The sequence below is a fragment of the Mauremys mutica genome, chromosome 12 (genome assembly GCF_020497125.1).
Source record: "Mauremys mutica isolate MM-2020 ecotype Southern chromosome 12, ASM2049712v1, whole genome shotgun sequence".
NCBI lineage: Eukaryota > Metazoa > Chordata > Testudines > Geoemydidae > Mauremys > Mauremys mutica.
Window position 1 is genome coordinate 68,283,320 of NC_059083.1, and position 15,533 is coordinate 68,298,852.

The 15,533-nt window shown below is 45.5% G+C and overlaps 1 protein-coding gene across 4 annotated transcripts in view; it reads right to left on the minus strand.

The window, feature by feature from the left end:
• Positions 1-15,533, minus strand: part of LLGL2 (LLGL scribble cell polarity complex component 2) — a 52,855-nt gene that overhangs the window by 13,752 nt on the left and 23,570 nt on the right. For all 4 annotated transcript variants that reach the window (XM_044982730.1, XM_044982728.1, XM_044982726.1 and 1 more), the window contains exons 4-16: positions 14,684-14,765; positions 13,299-13,414; positions 12,404-12,562; positions 10,779-10,941; positions 10,449-10,581; positions 9,393-9,447; positions 8,980-9,134; positions 4,349-4,566; positions 3,585-3,652; positions 2,368-2,521; positions 2,128-2,232; positions 589-881; positions 168-321 (exon numbers count right to left, since the gene is read on the minus strand). In XM_044982730.1, the coding sequence (XP_044838665.1) occupies positions 168-321; positions 589-881; positions 2,128-2,232; positions 2,368-2,521; positions 3,585-3,652; positions 4,349-4,566; positions 8,980-9,134; positions 9,393-9,447; positions 10,449-10,581; positions 10,779-10,941; positions 12,404-12,562; positions 13,299-13,414; positions 14,684-14,765 (1,855 nt within the window). The remainder of the gene's footprint in view (positions 1-167; positions 322-588; positions 882-2,127; positions 2,233-2,367; positions 2,522-3,584; positions 3,653-4,348; positions 4,567-8,979; positions 9,135-9,392; positions 9,448-10,448; positions 10,582-10,778; positions 10,942-12,403; positions 12,563-13,298; positions 13,415-14,683; positions 14,766-15,533) is intronic.

The window sequence follows — 15,533 nt, forward strand, 5'->3', positions numbered from 1 at the left end:
GTTTAGCTTAATATGACTCCAAAGTGTATTAAGTGAACACACACAAAGGCACTTCAATGTGCAGCAAGAGTGTCTACATGGGGAGTTAGTGCAGAACAGCTGGTGTGCACTAGCTACTGTGAGCTTACCCACCACACAGACAAGCCCTTCGAGACAGACTGACTCACCTCCCCAGTGACCCCGCCACCAGCTCGCCGCTTCCTGCTAGACACCCTGCTTCTCCGGATCCGCCTGAACGACTGCCGGAGGGATTTCTTCAAGGACTTCACCCGAGACAAAGGGCCTTCCAAGGCCAGTTGGTCACTGGGATGCAACGTACATCTAAGACAAAAAAAGAGTTGGCAGGCGCGCTCAGTTGCTTTTCTGAACGGCTGGCAGTCACTATGGGAGCAACTGGTAGCTAGGCACGTGAACTCTTACTAACAAGCACAGGAGAGACACTCACCCCAGCAGAAGACGACTTTCCTCTATACCCATTGCTCTCCATAAACCAATACCAACTCTTACTAGGACTACGTGGAAGTGCTAGCCAGCCAGCTCCCATACCTAGGGAAGTATCCATATCATGCAAGAAAGGAAGAGACTTACTTGACAAAGACCAGTCGTTTCTGCTGGTGATCAAAGAGCCCAAAGCCATGGCTGGTACCAAAGGCCACAAGCTTCCATTCAGAGTGAAGAGCCAGTGACGTGACCACCGCAGGTGGTTGACATTGAACCAGGACAAATGGTTGGAAGCCAGGTTCAAATCGGACAGGCTCATCTCGGGCCTTTAGCCTCTCGTGACCTTTCCACTTATAGCCTTCTTGGTCCTGTAGTAAGTCTGCTTCAGCATGGTCCACAACATGCTCTGACTCTTCATCATTTAGTTCCATCACCAGTATCTGAGGGAACAGGAATAAGCTCAGAGGCCTTGTGCAATCCTCAGAGCTTTTAGACTCCACCTGATCTCTCTATGGCTTCAACATATATACTTGCTTCCAACGTGACCACATGCCTCCCCATCTGATTCCTACGACAAATGGATACCCATTGGGCAAAGTTTCCATGCGAACTTTTGCCTCCCATTTTTTAATTTCTTCATTTGATTAATTATGTTGACAGCATCAAGTTCTAGCTACCAAATTTGGTGACTCCAAGTCAGACCATCCTAACTCATTCAGTGCTCCCTAAAGAGAGAGGGCTTGGGGGACAAAGCAAAGCACAGATGCTCATGGTCAGTTTACATGAAAGGAGACATGTTATGTCTTCACGGAAGGAGGATTGTAGCACTGGCTGACAGACACATTATACAGACCCCGAAATGGGGTCTTCTATCAAAGCAATAACACAGGCTCTTGCAAGGAACAGAAACAAGGGAGACAGCAGAGGCAGTTTCACCTTTTTTGGCTGAAGTACATAAGAATCATGTGCGTCAGTCACAGAAAAGGGTTATAGCATCAAGCTCTGAGAACAGGGAGGGCAAAGAACCATCAGCCCCCTGCTGCCTTTGCACTAGATAGCGCTGGTTGCCTCCCCAGAGGCTCCTTGCGGCATGTGCTTAGATAGCAATCAGCAGCAAAGCAATACCTCCTCCTGTCAGCAGGATTGCGAACTGACCCAGCCACTCTAAGGTGCCACAAGTACTCCTGTTCTTTTTGTGGATACAGACTAACATGGCTGCTACTCTGAAACCACTTTAAATTGTCTCCAAGCTCCTCCATTATATGAATGTTGCAAGGTGGTGCCACTCACTGATTAGGCACTGGCAACACCAGGATCCAATTGGCTAGTTAGCAGGCAGCATGTCTGCACAAAATGCAAATAGCGGAGGTGTACAGACAACAGGCAGAGAAAATCAGGGGAAAAGTTTTAAAAAGCTGAAGCATAAAAACCCAGGCAGCTGGCAACTACCTCAGGGCTGATTGGCCAAATCAGACAGAAGGGGGAGAATACAGTATAGACTAGAAGGAGCTGACAGGTAGGAGGACCCTTCCACAGAATGGCTCTGTTTACAGAGTGAAGAAAACTCACCCACAGAGGGGAATCAATCTTGTACTCCATTTCTAGTTTGTGTTGTATCTCCTATGCTAGTCAAGAAGCACTCTTAAAAGCAGGCCACCAAAAAAATCAGTTTTGCGGTTTCAGTACCTGCCCTGCCGTACCAGCTACGGTCAGGTAGCCGCTGTATTTACACAGGTAAATCTTCTGGATCCCGAGCCTGGGGTCATCACTGTAAGGGTCAAAGGAACCAACCTGGTGGATGGAATGTAAAAAGGTCACATCAACACAAGCTGGCCTTAGCACTGCAGCTGCGAAGTGGACAGGCAAGAACAGTAGGAACCAAACTCTCCAGCTTCAGAAAGTTTACCTGAGTGATTGCCATCTCACCTTACGCAGCGGAGGCCATTCGTCCTCACCCAGCGGGTTCATGTTGTCATTGGGATCTGCGTCTGTGAGGAAGACCCTCACAGTGCTCAGCTTATAAAGGAGGCGCAAGCAAACACCTGAAGCATCCCAAAACCGCACAGTGCCATCTTCATGCCTGATGGAGAAGAGTCAGAAACAAGTCATGCACAGTCACTAGTAGCGGTCACAGCATGGGGAGAGAGCGGGAGGGAAAGAGGCAGAAAGAAAAAGCAGAATCCCCCATTCTAAGAGACCAGCTATTTTAAGGACAGAAGGCACAACCTGAGACATGCATGCTAAGGTGTAAAGTAGTCCTTTTACACATCCCTGAATCCTAGGGAGAATTTTAGTTTGCACTCCTATTGGGTTTTATAAGCTGATGTTGTAAAATAGAGAATTTAAGAACACTGATAGAGCCAGACACAGGAAAGCAACAGTACCTTCAATTCACCTCCACCCCCCTACTCCTAGCCCACAGCAACTACAACATTCTGAGCCATGGATGACTGCACTGCTGATGCAGCTTTGATCTTTCCTGCAGCACCCCTGCATCTCTAGGAAAAGCTAGTTCTGTCAAGAATCCTGAAACTGAAAATCCTATAGAACTGCCTGGCAGGGATGTTTGAAAAGTGCTATGAAATTCCAGATGAAAAGCAGTAGAGGGGCAGACTTCTTATACAACATGGACAGGGACATTTTCATTCTAGCACCCAGTGTAACACCAGAAACTGAAATGTCTAGACCTCACAGGTCTGATTGTGCTCATTTGCATCAATTATGTAAAACTGCTGTAACTCCAATGGAGTTATTCTTGATTTATACTGGTGAGGGTGAGAGACAGACCTGCAGATGTATTGTTCCCTCTGAACTGGCATCACTTGTCTTTTGACTGTTAGTCTAAATTTCAACACTGGAATTAGTCAATCTTGGGAAGGGTCAATAGTTTTTTCAGGATGATCAAAGACAGGATGATTTTCTGTCACACAAGTTATGGCTTAACTCCTCTGACATCATGTTATAGGTCACCAGCTTTAAATGTCAGCAGTCCAGCTTCAAGAAGTGGTGACCTTCTCTCTGCAGAAAAGAACTCAGGAGTCAAGTCTATTCATGTGACACCCTTATGACAGGAACACACACAGTTGAAGAATGGGTAAATACTGGGCAAGAATCCTTGATTTTTAATCAGTTAAAGCACCTACCCTGTAAGAAGCAGGTCCCTCTGGGGAGGATCTGGAGCCAGGTTAGTGCCACCATCAATCGGCCATGGCTAAAAAGAAAACACTCTTGAAGACCACACCATGACTTTCTGTGAAATGAGAGTGCAACAGAGCATGCCATAGAGGGGGAGGAGAACGGGAAAGCATGAGCTACAAGGAAAGTGCATCTCTGTGTGTACGCTGTTAAAATTAAGATTAGATGTTCTCATTCTGATCTCATCAGCTGTACTGTCTTGGTTAGGAGTTGTTATATTCAAGTTTCCTCTTTAAGAAGCTGCTGTGGCTGAGAGCTCCTGGTTTAGAAGCAGCTTTGCTTGCTAGCACTGACTGCTGGAAACAATCTGAGCTGAAGCTCACTTTTACTAAGAACTCTGGCTTTCATCAGAACTAAGTACACCTCTACCCTGATATAACGCTTTCATCGGGAGCCAAAAAATATTACAGCATTTGCTTTGATCCACTGGAGTGTGCAGCCCCCCAACCCCCTGGAGAGCTGCTTTACTGCGTTATATCCGAATTCGTGTTATATCAGGTCACCTTATATTGGGGTAGAGGTGTATTTTGAAATCCAAATAGTTGTCTTCACTAAGTCAGTGGTGTTTTGGGAGCAGGACTTCTCAGTACTACCACTAACCACAACAGTGCGCCACTTGGCGCTCTGCAGCCAGTCGGGCAGAAAAGATACCTACTGAGTATGTTATAATGTTATGTGCATGTGAATGGGTGCATGCTTACAACTGCCATACCATATCTGAGTAATGAGAGTTCTGCTTGCTCCCAGCGCTGATCACCCTCTCCCACAATTTCAGTGGGATATTGGAGACGTGGTGTGAACAGGTGATGGCTGAGCAGTGGAGAGATGCCAGGTACGGAGGATGGACTGCTGGCCAGCCTGCACTCTTCAGATCTATTACCACCAGCTCTTCTTCGGCTAGCACCACCATAGCAGAGGGGTCATCAAACTCTGTGCAAAGAAAATTAATTGAAACTATTCAGCTGGCTTATTCTTTGGCTTTTGATAGTGCACCTAGTGCTTTAATCACAAAATTGGCTACATATGCTTTAAAAGTAGAAATAAGCTTTCTATAGAATAGGCATGAAAATATATTCCCATGAAGCTTCTCCCCACAAACATGATTGTGACTAGCAGTAAATAAATACTCAACTCTTTTTGAGCTAACCTGCATATTTAGCCAGAAACTCGAAACAGCTCTCAACAAGTTTGACAAAACCTTAGCAGCATTAATAGAAAGTCCTGCAGAGAGTCGGCCACAGCAGGAGTCAGATTTGGTCAACAATGTCATTTGGGTACATCTAGACTGCAATAAAAAACCTGTGGCTGTACCTGGGTCTGCTGACTCGGGCCCATAGGGCTCCGGCTGCAGGGCTAAAATTTCAGTGTAGACATTAGGGCCCTGGCTCTGAGACCCTCCCACCTTGCAGGGTCTCAGACTCTATGCTCCATCCCCAGCCTGAACGTCTACACTGCTATCTTTAGCCCCACAGCCTGCGAGCCCAAGTCAACTGGCCCAGACTCTGAGACTCAGTGGCGTGGATTTTTTTATTGCAGTGTAGATGTACCCAAAGAGGCCTTTGACCTACAGTTAGCTAATAATGCCTGGGATGGATAGGTATGTATTCACCCCGGCAAGGACTGTTTCAGTGCTATGTTAATACCTCAGTCCCTCAAGGCTAAGCTGCTTAAAAGCAGTAATGCAGCAGATTCTGGGAAATGCTGTGCTACTTGTAATTGACAAATGTTTACATTTCAGCTCTCAGACATCTGAAGCTTCCCTGCCTCTGGTGTGCTGTGCCATCTGCACTGCTTGAAAAGAGCATTTCTATACTTGTAACAGCACTACAATTATCAATTACATACAAAAAGCTGTTAATGCAACCACAGAGCTGAGACTTATAGCATTCTGTATTACTGTATATGACATTAACACTCAGAGGCACAACCAGAATTTTGCTAAGGAGGGGCTCAGATTACTAGCTGCCCCAAATGTGAGTAGCAGTGCGATCCTGCACACCAGGACCACAACACCACTCACTCAAGTTTGGCCTGGACAGCCCTTCATCAGCACAGGAGGCTGGCTGGATGCACAGCATCACACTGCCACTCATGTAAGTAGGGCCCAGACAGCACTCTGTCACATGGTCATGGGCCCTCTGGGCTCCTCTCCCTTCACTGCACCCTTATCTTCATGCTTTTACATGTGTTACAAGGTGGCCACGTTATAACCGACGAGAAACCAAAGTTGGGCTCTACCAACTATAACAATGTTTAAAAGGGGACTGGATAAATTCATGGTGGCTAAGTCCATAAATGGCTATTAGCTAGGATGGGTAAGAATGGTGTCCCTAGTCTCTGTTCGTCAGAGGATGGAGATGGATGGCAGGAGAGAGATCACTTGATCATTGCCTGTTAGGTTCACTCCCTCTGGGGCACCTGGCATTGGCCACTGTCAGTAGGCAGATACTGGGCTAGATGGACCTTTGGTCTGACCTGGTACGGCCATTCTTATGTTCTTATGTTATGTTACCCATAATCTAAAATTATTTATTAATTCAGGTTTTTCAGCTCTTTAAAAAGCATCATATAAAAACTACATAAGTACACTGTATTTCAGTGTGAGGTCTAATGAAGTGAACACAGCTGCATTCACATCAATGCATGGTAACCATGCCCACTTATCATACCCGACACAGCTCTCCTTGGCCATATCTGTGCTCGCAACTCTATTTGGGTTAGTTTTCCACTCTTAAATTCACCTCCTGTTCACTTGTCTGACCACCTGAAGTATAAGACTCAAAATCTATTAAACAAACCCTACAAGACACTCAATATATTAACATTTGCTTCAAGTAAATTATTTCTCTACCTCACACTGGGTTGGGAGTCAGGTGATCTGGGTTGTACTTCTGGCTCTGGCCTGCTGAACAACCTTAGGCTAGTCACTTCTGTGACTCAGTTTCTCCATTTATAACGTGGGGGGGAGGGGCAGGAGAAATACGATATAGCTAAGAGAGCAAAGTGTTTTGTTATTTTGCTCCTCAGTCTGCTGTGCTTCACTGTGCCTAATTCAGATAAACTCTGCAGGGGAGCGACCCAGTCTCTTGTACATCCATAGAGCACCATGCACCTATAAGCACTATATAAATATAGTGAGCACTGCACCTTGGTACAGCATTAATAGTATGGGCAGTAGACTGTACACGCACAGTTTAACAGTACAGGCAATAGAGTGTTACACATGCATCTCCCATACATCCACCCACCAACAGCTGAAAACAAACAGGAGCAGCCAATCTGCATGTTTATTTATTTTTTTTAAAGTATTCTCAGTCTGAAGATGGGGGAAGGGGAAGAGTTGCCTTCTAGAATCACGCTGCTATACACAAGCTTTACACTCATTAATTTAAGTGGCTATGGGATATAACCACCCCTCTCTACTTCCATCATGAAGAACACCCTAAGGGGTGCGTGAGGTGAGCTGGGCAGATCCACTAGTATTAGGCACTCAGCCACAAGGAAGCTTGCCGACCACAGACATGACATTTAATATTAAATAACTTCCTGGTCTGAAGTGCTGCAGCTACAGCTTCCTCTAACAGCTCCTGGGTGCACACATTAGAAACATGCAAACTGGATGGCTCAATTCTTGGGCAGTACAAGCTTGGTAGCTTGTAGTTATTTCAGGTTAAAGGCTCTTAATTCACATCCAGGAATTGTGTTTAGAAGTGTCAAGTGTGACACTAAAACTCTGGTTATTCCAACTTTAAATATATTCTCTTGTCAGCATCTCAGAGCAGACACCTGCAAGGTTAAAAAAATAGGCTCATGTACTTCTATATGATGCATAAAGGAGGACTGAAAGGTTGTCTTTTAAAATAAGAAATTCAGGTCTTGTCTATCCTGGAAGACACTGTAGCCTTATCTATAATAGGCAGTCTAGTGTCAACAAGGTTATAATGACAAACATCTTTCTTGCTTTCATCATATATCATAAAGAAGCAATTAAAGTCCATCTTAAATAATCCTTTAAAGCCATCTGTAGGAAAACATGGAAACAGCTACAGTGTTTAAGTTTCCAGACTAGATGTCTGCTTCTCCAAGGCATCCATCTATTAAAACCAGAAGTCTTCTCTGTATTACAGACCACCATGAACTGAAAAACCTAGCAAGGCTAAGTAGCACATGACAGGAGAGAGTTGCCCACAAAACCCCTCGAGGCACTTAGAGTTTTGCAATTCACTCAAGCATCCTTTCTTACTGTATATTTCTGTAACTTAAAATAACTAAGTTGACATCTGTTCTGAAGGTGAGAATCAGTAGCAATAGTGAAATGGGCAGGAGAAGCAGAAAGGTTTTGAGGGAAGAGTCAGGTTGGGGTGGGATCACTGCAGGGGCGGCTCTAGCGATTTCGCCGCCCCAAGCACAGCGGAATGCCGTGGGGGGCGCTCTGCTGGTCACACGGCTCCGGTGGACCTCCCGCAGGCACGCCTTCGGATGCTCCACTGAAGCCGGGGGACCAGTGGACCCTCCACAGGCACGCCTGCGGGAGGTCTGCCGGAGCCGCCTGGCACCCTCCTGGCGACCGGCAGAGCACCCCCCCGCGGCATGCCGCCCCAAGCACGCGCTTGGCGTGCTGGGGTCTGGAGCCGGCCCAGGATCACAGACACATTCAGATTTGATGAATAAAGGGAGGAAGTGATTCCAGGTACTGCAAACTTCGGCAGCAAAGGCTCCACGTTGCTAGCAGGAACAGGAGAAGCTATGGGACATGCTGATTGGGAGATGGTGGAACAAATACAACCGAGTCATTTCTAAGCTGTATAAAAAATGTAAACATTTGTGTTGGCCAGCAGAGAATTAACAAAATGCTTTGTTTACTGACCCTTCGTTGTAATCTTAACCTTTGTTCATACGCTACATGGAGCCTCATGTCATAAACCCAGACAATAATTAAGAAAGCCGCTCATGCCCAGTCTGAGATTAAAAAAAACAATTACAGTTCCCTTTGATGAGCTGTCTCTTAATTACAATATTCAGAACTGGATCTCGTCTCTTAATCATGCCCCAAGTCCAACATTGCTCTGTTTCCATGAGCTGATAAGAGCGTGAACAACAATATAACAAGTGGTTTTAGTGGGTGCTTATGAAGTTTGTAGCTGATCCATCACTGCTGTCAGTATTTCACACTTCACTTATGAATGGCATCTTTAGACATTTAAAATGATACAAAACAACACAAGCAAAACAGTGCTTTGCATCTAAGCTGCTACTTGTCATACCCAGAATCTCCACCCACAGAGCAACTCCAAGATTGCCCCTTACTCTTCAGAAGAGAAGGGGCACCTTCTCAACACATACCTGCAGCAGGATCTGCATTGCAGATGACAAAGAAGTCTATCACCCGAGATGTAAAGTCAAAGGCAATCTGCTGGCTGCCACGGACGACAGAGATACTGTGCCGGTCACCATAGCTAGCCCGGGGCATCCCTCCTTGGAATATAATGTAAGGTGGCCTTAAAAACAAAGACACATTTGTGCTCTCTTGAGAGTCCATCTATTTCACTGGAAACTTATTAACTGAGAAAGTCTAAGGCCCCAAAGTTTGACAAAGGCTCCCAACAGTGTTACTCAAAAGGGGCTACATGTGTGAGACAAGTGTAGTCAGCAATGGATTACAAGAAAGCTTGTGCTCCCCCCACACAATCCTATTATTATTTTAAGCATCTTTTGTGAACAGTAGGTGGGAGGGAGATGAATAACCAAGAACCTACCCATTCTTCGTCATCTGCCAATAAATCTTGGAAATGGCCTTGCAAGGGAAAGGACCTAGGATGACAGATTTGCAAAGTTACCACAATTGTAAGATGCATCTTACATTAGGCGGAGTTCATATTTCTCGCAAGGGGAAGCAGAGGGGAAATTGAAGGCCCTTTTAAATTATTCTGCTTTATACTGACAAAAGTGCCAAATACATGGTATGGCCACATGAGCTGGAAAGTCTGTGGAGCAGTGGCACTGCACTGTGCTGAACTCAGAGAAGCCGTACTTTCTCTAGGAGATGCCATTTCTAGTAGTATTATTCAGTGCGAAGGCGGCCAAGGCCAAAGGGTAGCGGACTTGTATCACTGACAGAAGTATCATGTGGTGTACCTGGCTGGCAAGAGCTAGGAGCACTGCACTACAAGCCGGCTGTACACCAGAAGTGTCTCAATTTCCAGCACTCCCTTCTGGTTAATGCAGGGCTGATAGTAAGCTCTAAAGGCCAGGTCAGGCCAATATGGTGGCCTCCATATGGCAAAAGGAAGAAGTCAGCCTCTTTTGGGGAGTTTCAGCCAACAAGAGGCATCACTTCCTCTTTAGCACTCAAGCAACAGACAGGAAAAGAAATCCACTTAGCTCATATAGAGGAGTCACTTGGCTCTTGCTAAAGAAGAGCTGGACACCTGACTCAGAACAAGGAATAAAACCGAATCCCTAGGCTCCTTTCCTGATAATGTGAGCTATGCTTCTGTACACAGATTTTTTTTTTTTTTTTTTTTAAATAAACACCTCCAGCTCATCTATGCTCAGCATCAAGTTAGGCATCCTTGCTTCAGCAGAGTTCAAAGCCAAAGCAAACTGGATTTAAGAGACCCCTTTGAGTTAAGATGTTTAAGGCCCATTGGGGCAACAGCTCTGCATTGTGCTGCCATGACTACACACCAGGGGAGAGCTTGATTCTGAGATCCCACAGGGGCTTGAAGTGAGTTTGAATTTAAGAACAGTTCAACAAAAACAGTTTAAGCCTCAGCACAGAAGCAGTTTGTTTCTATCACATATATACTGACCATAAGGCACTTTGCTTTCCAGGGGCTCAGGCTGCCTGTTATCATTGGATACTGGCCACTGGGCATAACTTCCATCATAATGGCAGCTAATGATTTGACGGCCATCCTTCTGCCAAAAGAGGTTCTCCAGTTGCTAGGGAGGAAGAGAGACAGAATGACTGATATATCCAGAGAATCATTAACCCTTCCAGAACCAGAATATACATTCATAGGAGGGAAATAACTAAGTTGGCTCTCCCTGCACCTCCTGGGTCTATATTTCTTCAGAGAACCCTGGAGAGAGCGGGGCTCGACTTCCCCATGCCCAATGATTTCAGCCATCATTAATACCTGACTGCCCAGGAAGTGGTGTGACACTCTTTTGTTATGCAGGTCCCAGAGGACAATGAGGCCCCTGCTGTATCCAATCAGAATCTGGCCAGGATTCCTGGGATGCTCCCGTAAGGCTTCCACCAATTCAAACGACCGCCTGTTACGATAGTCTTCTGGCACCCTGGGCAAAATGCGGAAAAAAATTAATCCACGTGCACCTGAATATGACAGCCACATTGACAGTGTAAGTATGGGAGAGAAACATGCTGGGAATGACAGGGAAGGTGAAACTCTTAGAAAGGTGAGAACAAGCAAGGTATCTTTTCAAACACAGCCAAGATCCTTACGATTTGCAGAGCATTAAGCAAGGAAGCTACTGTGCAGCCTCTAAATGAGAGGACCTCCTTGCCCAGTCCCACCATCAGAAGGGGAAATCAGATGCCTATGATAAAATCTACAGCAGGAAGCCCACAAAGTGGGGTGTAGAAAGGATGTGAGCTACCTCCCTCTCCAGTCCCACTGACAGGGGCATGGAAGGAGTGGAGAGGAGAGCCACAGGCAATGGGATGAAGCTGACACGAGCCTGTAGCCAACTGTTTGTGCTTACGGCCAGCACCGTAAGCAACGCATTCCAAAAATTTGTTTTTTGGTGAGATTCCTACCTCAAAAGGTTACAGATACATAAGGAATCAGGAATTTTCAAAAGCATCCAAAGTGCCATAGGAACCATGGGCACTTTTGAAAATGTTACCCTGAGTTTCTGTAGACATGGGCAAAGTTGCTACCTCTTTCCTATCACACATACAAAAAATTAAATGTCTTGTTAAGCCTTCAAATGAATTTAATATTTGTTTGCAAGACTGGGATACATAATCATGAGTAAGGCTACGGTTACGTCACTGAAGTTGCAGAAGTCACAGAATCCATGACTTCCAGAGACTTCCATGACATTGGAGCACTGCAGCAGCAGCTGGGGGACCCTGGAGCTCCCCAGCCCCACAGGGCAGTGGAGGATCCTCCCTCCCAGCCCCCACCAAAGGCATGGGATGCCCCACCCCCAGCTCCAAACCCCTCAGCAGGAGTGGAAGCCACAGCCCCCAGCCGCTGGATGCAGCGGGACACGGTACTGGACCCTCCTGCCTCCCCATTTTGTCAGGGATGTTTTTAGTAAAAGTCATGGAGAGGTCATGGGCAATAAACAAAAATTCACAGAAGTCATGGACAGGTCACGGCTTCTGTGAATTTTTGTTTATTGCCCATGACCGGTCCATGACTTTTACTAAAAATATCCATGACAAAATCGTAGCCTTAATCATGAGACAGGCACAGCATTTGCAGACCTACTAAATGCTTCCCCTACATAGTTCTGCAATGTTCTACAGCACCTCTGCTATGAATGTCTTGGGTTATTCCTGACCAGAAAATACCATCTGTATAATGCAGACAAAATAGGGCCCAGAGTAAGGATGTCTCTCTCCAACAACATCCAACATTTGCAGTCTGTAACAGTTAATATAAGCCAGGCTCCAGTGTACAAGCTGGAATAAAAAAATGGTTAAGTGCAACACATTCAACCTTCCCCTTCTGACTGTCATGCTAAATGTCATAATAAATCCCATTGGTCAATATGCCCATTTGCTCACCGCTGAAGCACTGCTTCAGAGGTGATGGTCCTATCCTCTAACAGTCTGAAGGATGGGAGCTCTACCACAAAGACATTGCCGCTCTCAGTGCCAAGGTACAGAACTTCCTGCGATGAATGTGGAAGGACAACAGTTATCTGGGTGGCACTTGGAGGAGATCTGTGGATGCAAAAAGAAACCAGTTAACTGCCTGTGAAAGAGATCAGTTCTAGAGAGAAGCAGCTATGGTATTCATTTAAACGGCTGCATTGAGGCTCAAATGAAAGCTGACCCCCTGCTTTACCCATAAGCAATTTGCAAGAGATTCAGTAGGCATTTTGCTGGACAAATGGAGCTTTGAGCCCGGACCTCGATTTTTTTGGAAGCAAAGCACCAGCTTTAAAATAAACCTAAAAATAATCCAGAAATGCATTGAGAGAGAGCTGTGTGTGTTAGATGAGTTTCCCCCCAGTAGTGACTAACTACCCGAAGAAGCAGAAAGAAATAAGTTGTCCAGGGACTCGAAAAAGTTAAACTAGAAATACTGGGATATTTTAAACTGTGGTTTAAAATGATTTAGTTAAATCCATGGACACACTTATTGATGTAAGACTAGTTACAGTGGTAAGCTCAACAGATATGTCAGGTTTAAATTGATTTGAGAGTACACACAGAGTTGCACAGATTTAACTAAATGTATTTTAAAAGTAGACCTTTAAATTGGTACACCTTTGTATTCAGATGAGGCCTCATTCAAATCCTGTTTGCATCAATGGAAACACCCCTATTGACTTCAGTAGAAAGTGGATTGGGCCCTAATTCAGGGCACTGTGTACTAAGCCATGTCAGAGTGCATTTTATAAGCTCCTGTGTGGGCAGCACAGGAAGAAGAGAGAGCAATATTAGGGCACATTACCCAGGAGGCCCTCGTAGTGTGAAGCGTTGCTCCTCCTGCAGCTCAGATGCCCCACTACGCTGCTTCAGGCTCCAGAGATGCAAGCTGTTATCATCCAGCAGTGTCACCAGTTGGCACTAAAATCAAGAGACATGATCATAAAGAAAGTAACCTATTTAAAAGCAGTACACTAAGTCAAGCAATAAACCACTGCTGTTCAGCGATTATCTCAGTTAATGCCAGATTCAGGACCCAGTCACACAGAGTGGCAGGCTTATACAGTTGTATTCAGCAGAATTCTGACGACTCAGGCAGTAAAGGACTTAGGGACTACACAGAATGGCCTGCAGGCTTAAAAGCATTTATTGCCTGCTTCTGTATCCTATATACCAGCAGGGAGGGATGAGGGCTTGATCCTTGAAGGATGCAATATTAGCTGCACTTTCATCTGTTGGGAAGTCCCACACTCTGCTACCTATTTCAGAGAGCTATGTTGTAGCTAGCACACAGTATTTACATCCTTCATGGTTTGCTAAAGTGGGCACACACCCCTCCACACCCCGGCTTTGGGAGTTGCTGGTGTATTCCACTTCACCACTCATCTCTGCGTCCAACTTCCTCCTCAAGGGTGGTGCCACAGACTCCTTTTATGAGCCCAACCCTGCCAGTTGTACATTCAAATGAAGCATTTTGCCTGCTGAAGCCACACCTGGTACAACCATGTAATACTCCCCATGGGAGTTTCAGTTTATACCATTAAGTTCTGAGTGGTTTACTATCTAGAGAATTCACACCCTCTCATAATACAACGCTGCTCTCCCCAAACGGGTGAATCAGACAGTAAAGAGGCTGGTCTGCTAGTTAGTCAGGTTGGGGGGGGGGGAGGAGAGGAGGAGGGCAATTTGAACGCCAACAGGCATCTGGGGAATTTTATCATCCCATTTTTAGGTGAAGCCACACTATGCAAGAGCAAAGGAAGGAAGCTTAGAAGTGGTTAGGTTAGCCAAAGAATGATGAAACCTGTTGAGCAGCAGCTGCTGTTTCATCTGGCGAGCACTGCACAGCACAGAGGAAAATGGGTATGATCCCACTACAGGAATGCAGGTTGCAATACAAAAGGAAGCCCTTGCAGACAGCCTCTTGCAACAGCAACTATCCTAATCCTGTTGCCACTATCACAAGGTGCTTTCTGAGCTCAGTTAAAAAGGTGCTGCTCTCTCTATTTTTATGACTAACATCTTCACGACAATGGGTGCTATTTACAGCACAATGAACAACACTGGGGAGGCCTGTCACAGACCCAGCATTTCTAGAACACAGACATTACACAGCCCAAAAGGATTCTAGAACTCAGGGCCTGGAGGTGAGTACACACACACACACACAGGTATATGAATTCCACTCACCTGGCCGGGAATAAAGTGTATCTGCATGACGGTATTGTTCTCTTCATGTAAACCCATAAACTCCACCCCAGGAGCTCCATATCTGAAATGTTTGTTGAGGATCAACAGTATTAAAGATCATCTACAGCTACAATCACTTGAGGAGTAGTTGCTAGCAAATGAGATGAGATTTAGTTAGAAACCAAATGGAGTCAGTGGTTATCATAGATTCCTTTGAATCCATACATGCCTAGTTCGAGTTTAGTGTGCACACAACAATGGAAAGCATGTACAGAAGTTTTTACTTGGTAGTTTAGGGGCGATACAGAAAGGGTGGCTGGACCCTGCTTTCTCCAAAGGTTGTTAGTGGTTTCCCACACACTTCAATCCCTGCTTAACCAATCTGTAACCAGGAGACAGATGGCTAACGCCTTCCTGCAGAGCTCAGCCTCTCTGAACACAAACAGTGCTGAAAATGATTAAGCAAGCATAGACAGCTCTAACTTTTCCTTTCTGGGTTGGAGTGACACGCCTCTTTCATCCCAAACTCAGCTGGCCTTGTGTCATGGGAACCACCTCTCAATGCCTTTGTGTATACACAATACACGCTATCCTGGGACTGGACAAACAACCGCCTTCAAATGTTTTACTTCTGGCCCACTATTGGGGGACTTTAGGGTCCTGGATGAAGACTAATCCAGGAAGCAGAATGTCTTCATGGCTTAAACTTCAACCTTTGAGATGGTATTGAATAAAAAATAATCTCCCTCCCCCACTTTATAGTATTAAGATAGCCTTGGCGTTTAAAATAAGGGACAATTAGCTTTTAAGGCCAGAAAGCATCATTATGCTTATCCATTCTGATCCTCCA